The sequence below is a fragment of the Poecilia reticulata genome, linkage group LG3 (genome assembly GCF_000633615.1).
Source record: "Poecilia reticulata strain Guanapo linkage group LG3, Guppy_female_1.0+MT, whole genome shotgun sequence".
Classification (NCBI taxonomy): domain Eukaryota; kingdom Metazoa; phylum Chordata; class Actinopteri; order Cyprinodontiformes; family Poeciliidae; genus Poecilia; species Poecilia reticulata.
In genome coordinates, this window is record NC_024333.1 from 26852688 (window position 1) to 26858499 (window position 5812).

At 40.5% G+C, this 5812-nt stretch overlaps 1 protein-coding gene across 1 annotated transcript in view; it reads left to right on the forward strand.

The window, feature by feature from the left end:
* The first annotated feature begins 4904 nt into the window (after positions 1 to 4904).
* Positions 4905 to 5812, forward strand: part of LOC103462737 (ras-specific guanine nucleotide-releasing factor 1-like) — a 25797-nt gene continuing 24889 nt past the window's right edge. Inside the window, exon 1 of the mRNA XM_008405705.2 lies at positions 4905 to 5501. Within this exon, the coding sequence (XP_008403927.1) occupies positions 5226 to 5501 (276 nt within the window). The 5' untranslated portion in view covers positions 4905 to 5225. The remainder of the gene's footprint in view (positions 5502 to 5812) is intronic.

Below are 5812 nucleotides of genomic sequence, written 5' to 3' on the forward strand. Positions count from 1 at the left end.
GCTTATGAGATCTATTTAACTAATATTTTWGTTAAATAGATCTATAATATTTTAGAAAACCTAATATTTTCTCCCAATAGAGTTAAACAAGAAAAAAAAAATCTATTTAGTTTTGACGTAATCTTTTAATTTGACCAAGTTCCTCTTCTGVCTTCAAGTAATATTRCTGTTTTGAATTGGCCTGGGCAGAGACCTGAGTTGAGTCCAGCCTCATGAACTAAGTAAAGATTAGGGTGATGGTMAGGAGGCCTTACAACTTCAAAGCCATTGAGCTWCTGATGAATTATCAAAATACCAGTGAAAACATGCAGCCCAGCAACTTAAAGCAAGGACTTGTGATTTCTTAAATTTCTGATTCCATAATAGATTCATAGGTATGTTTTGGCTTATTGTCACATTTGCATCGAGTTTGCTTCTCCCTTCACCTCAATTATTTTTAAATTATCCTTAAGCATTCTTTGATACATGGTAAAATCAATGGTGGCCAGATTCCTCCTCACCAAAGCAACCCTAAAGCATAACAGTTGGTATGAGGATTTTTTCTGCAGTGCTGTATTTGGTTTATTACATGCTCTCTCTATTGCTGTCCAAACGAATACATTTTACACTCATCTGACCAATAAGATTTATTCTAGAGTCTCATCACATAAACTGYGAAGGAGGATTTTTTTGCATTACGATGTGGGCAAGCCCCTCTTTCTGTTGTGTCTTTGAAYACTGTGCTGCTGTAGTTGGCCATAGTAGCCTTCTGTTGACCCCGTTCCCCTACTTTCATATGCTTAACTCATTTAGTTGACGTGAACTAAGAAGACAGCTGAAGCACGGAGGGTCCAGAAAAACCCAACACATATTAATATGATCAAAAATATGAATATCCGCAGATGCTTCCTCGCTGACTGCATTATAATAATGAACACATGTCTTCATGAGTCAGCCTCCGTCACCAACTGCCGGGACTATGCATGAGCCTGTATTAATGCCGTACTGGACAGGGTATGTAAGGGATGTTTTTTTTTAGCAAATTCATTCTTCATGCATGTGTCCTCAGATCCACGTGTCAAGCCAACATGTTGTCTTTGACGATGTGCTGTTCGCTGACCCCTGCTAACATTTGAGGATGAGGCAGCGAGCCTGTCAAGGACTAAGAGCTCCCGTGTCTGATTATGATGCGTTGTCTTTCATTAATATGCCTCACCTTCAGAGCAGCAATATTGCATTTGCATGCCATTTGCATATATCCGTGGAGCAACCATTTGTTGCTGYGCTGTGGTGGGAATGGCACCTRTTAGAAAACAGATGCCTCTCTGGTGGGGTTTTGGGGAAGCTCAGGGTTTAAGACCTGGGGAGTCCTCAGCTCGCTAATGCAGCCCATCAGCTGCATTAGCGTAGCTAAATGTTTTCGTATTAAGATAGAGAGGCTCACTTTGTAATGCTCCGCTGCTTTTTGTTTTTATGTTTTAATAATCTCAAAATTGAAATGGTTTAGATGGAGATTTCTTTGCTTGGTGCTACATAAAGTAAGCTGGAAGGGCGTAAAAGTCTATACTAACACAGAACCTGCTTTTGGTACAGCTGCATCTACAAGAGTTGAAGTGTGTCAAGCAGCTTTGCATGTCTAGACACTTAAATGTTTGCTTATTTTTCTATACAACAGCTCAAGTTCAAGTAGAGATGGAAAGTTTCTGCATTAAATCCCAGCCCTTGTGCTAATAAAAGAAATTTAAAAAAAGACCTAGTGAAATAAATTGCTTTTAATATTCTCTGTGGATGAAAACCTTGCTCTGATCCTTTAACCCCGCATTGATTTACCTAAAATGGGATCATTGAGCATCTTCTCGGCAATGTTAAATATGAAAAAAAAAAAAAAGATTAACAACTGTTGTTGAAGCTTAGTATATCAATGGCAGATGAAATGTATTTTGTCTGTAAAATYGGTGGCTGTGTTTTTCCCCTGTCTAAAATCCATGCTTCCTATCCGTAATGGCTCTGCAGAGCAGGAGGAAGCAGCAGACAGGTGGTGACCCTGCATGCAGTACCTGGCACACAGTGTGAGTGTGTCRAGCTGCAGCCAAAGCCCAGAGCTGGCGACAAGAATCAGCATGCCATCAGGGAGGGCAAGAAGCGAAACAAAATATAAATCACAGGATGTACAGTGTATTAGATTTCATGCTGTGAMMAAWWWTYYKKTTTWAWTTTTTTATTTTTTTTTATAGTTGTGTTTCTGTTTTGTTTTTTTCATCGTGTGGAGACACAYTGAAATGTTTTTGTCRCTGTCTGATAGTAAATCAGATTAAAGTTTTCCTGTCAGGATGTCAAAATAATTTTCATTTGCTAAATGCTAGAATAATGATCATATTACTGCTTTGTAATTTTCAGTAYGTTTATTTASAACATGTGAGTTACCATTTTAAGGCAACYCCTCAAACATGCTCGCTTTTGTGACATTGTGGGAAAATCAAAAGGAATGAATCAAAATATAGAGGACAAAAAATCTGGACCTTTGGAAAATGGATGCAATTTCTTTCATTCTTCACTTAAACTTCAACTTTGGGATTGTCAGCTAAAATATAATTTAAAACTAAATGTAACAATAGGAGCTAACTATTCTTACATTAAAAGTCAAAACTTCCATCTTATATTTTTGTCATTTTTTAGATTGCCAAACTCTCCCTGGTCCAAGCTAAACCTGATCCAGCACTGCCTATTTGAACTGATTAGCACATCTATAGCAGGTGCAGGGATTCAGTGTTGTGCAGATATTTCATCCCATGACCTTAAAAGATCTCCTGATGAGCAGATGGTTGGTTTTATCTGTTCCCAGAGATAKGACTGCGACTGTATCTGAATGAGGAGCCATGCAGCTGTCTTCAGTATGTTTAAGGCTTTTTATACATAACACCTGGGGGGTTCTTTAAATATTTTCCTCTGCAGAGGCTAAAAATATCATCCAGCTTTAATAAACAATTTGATTATCAACATTTTCCATTAAACCCGTTTTTATCCCTTGTCTCTTTGTTGATGAAAAACTCTGGCTTGACATATTGAAGCAACCCAGAAACCCAGAAAGGACACCTTAAAATCCTGTTGCACAATAGGCCTAAAATCACCCCCCACCCCCCACCTACCCCTCCTGCAGAGACATCCTCTGATTGGCCACAGTTTCATGGGCTTGAATCCACTTTGTGACCTTTCCCAAAATGTCATMTCTGCACCGTCTCGACCACATTCTGCATCACTTTCCATTTTTACATTGCCTATAATAGGAAACCATAAAAATAATCTTTACTATCAGTGCCGGTCATGGAACAGAATCGCCGCCTCATTACCACTCTTGTCTGGGGGWCTGATTATTGGATGAGTGGCAAGGAGCTCTGAGCCTGGGGCATCATGGCAGACCCGATGCTTTTAATGCCTCCGTGGAGCTAAACTGCAGCTCCAGCATCTTCTTCACATCCCTTCCACTCTCTGCTGCACCTGATACCAAAGGAAAGGAAAAAAACAAGACACTTAAAAGTGGAGGGCGCACTCTTATTTTAAATGAAAAGAGCAGCGACGAGTGTAGTCGAATCTCACTCAATTATACCCTGTTACCTCCCTGGATCATTTTAATGATCCCGCACAGACACAACGCTGTGATCCCACCGTGAGACACCCTGTGATGAAACAAACCATTGTGTGTGTCCTCGCCCCAATATGCTAATCCAGGATTAATTATGGACCAACCCTAATGAGTGTCTCTCTGGCCCTCTTAGATATGTAAATGTACCAGCAGTGGACAGCGCTGAGAGGCTTTTGTTAACTCTCTGTGCTGCAGAMAAAAAGGGGACGAATAGGACAAGGACAAAGATTCAACAATAACAGATGATTTTAAAATATATCAGCATAGTTCAATTTTATTTATTTCCATTGCAAGAAATTTAATTTTATTGCATTATATAAAAGCATGAAGTAATCTCCTAATGTACAATGGCATTCAACTGAACCCTTGAATTCTGTGCAGCTAAATGTAAATGTAGATATAATCAACTTTATTTTATGCAGTAAGATGTAACATTTATTTATTTAGTTTTTTAAAATGACAGGATTTAACAAAATGTCTCAGGAATCTAAGTAATTGCACTGAGTTGTTGTCACATAGGATATTGATTATTAAATCTAATCTAATACATCTAAAAAAGAGGATGGGATATGGACAAGAGCTTCATAAATATGACTTAAAAAGCTATGAAAATGTTAGACGGTGAGTCAGTTATTGTGAGCCACTGTTTTATTTTAATGTAAAAATAAACTAATATGTATTTTATACTAATGCAAAGCTACCAAATCATACAAATTTTTTATGTATAAATATATAAAATGTGACATAGATTTGTACTCAGACCCGTCGTTCTACTGAACTTACAGCTGGAAGTGTTTTAGGGCTTGTTTTTACCAGCCTCACACATTTAGAAAGTTAAATTGTAGCTCGAACTCTGTCAGCTTGGATGGAGAATGAAGGTCACTAAGTTTTGCCACTTAGTCTCGATTAGAGTCCAGCTTGGACTTTGACTGAACCATTGCAAGACCATTTTCTAATGATAGCCTCTTTAAGCTGAGCAATTGATCACTGCAAGTGAAATGAATGCTCTTGCCAGGCACTTTGCAGCAAAAAAAGAAGAAGACAAAAAGAAGCTCTATTGAGTTTTCTGGCGATTCAGCACATCAGTTTTTGCTTTCTGATTTGTATTTCTATGTTTTTGCAATGCTCTAAAAAACTAATCAAGAGAAGACTAGTTCAGTGGGGCTACAAATCTGTGCATCTAATTTCTGTCCAAGGTGCTGAAATCTGCTGCCCCGGGCACGGATCACATRACTGCGCTTCCTCCTGCCTTCTGAGGGCAGGATGCTAAGTGTGCGCGCGCGCGCGCGCTCTCGTGCACGCGGGCAGCTCAGTGCCTCATCATGAGCGCTCGGCAGGGCTGCTCTGACACGGCGTCGGGTCCTCCGTAGTATGCCCGCAGCGTGGAGAGCTTCGAGCGGTGTGGATGCGCCTCTGTGACTCTGAGCGCGCATCTTGTTCCCCCACTTCAGCGCCACAGTTTTTTTTTGGGGGGGGGGAAAGGAGCGATGAGGGGAACTCGGGAGCGGGCTGAAGGTGCCCACCAAGTCTGACTGTGCTTCGGAGGAACAGAGTCTGAAGAAAGATGTAAGAATCCGCAGGCGAGCCTCACGGATTCCCAGCCAAAATGCAGAAAGGGATGAGACTCAACGATGGCCACATCACCTATTTGGCCCTTTTGGCGAAGAAGGACGGGACGAGGCGAGGCTTCTTGAGTAAGAAAAGCTCAGACAACACAAAATGGCACTCGAAGTGGTTCGCCCTGTTGCAGAATATGATGTTTTATTTCGAGAACGAGTCCAGCTCACGTCCCTCCGGACTGTACCTGTTGGAGGGATGCGTCTGTGACCGGGCTCCGTCACCGAAACCGTCTCTGTCAGCGAAGGAATGCTTAGAGAAGCAGGTAGGAGACTGATCGGAGGAATAAGAGTTTGGATGGGTTTGTTTTGCTACCTTTAAACTTTTTTTTTTTTTTTCAGATAATTTCAGCAGTTCCACCGACTAAACCGCAAACACCGTTGTATTATTTATTATTATACRAACAGTATCACGCAAGCAATTGCAATTTTGGCTCACTTGACGTGGGTTTACGTAACTGCGTCATCCAGACAGATTGTTCGTGTCAATTCTGCACTAAAACAATCTGTTCAAGCAGCAATTTGTTTAAACTTAGCAGTGATGACGCAAACATCCAAGTTGGATGTCCATTTTTTT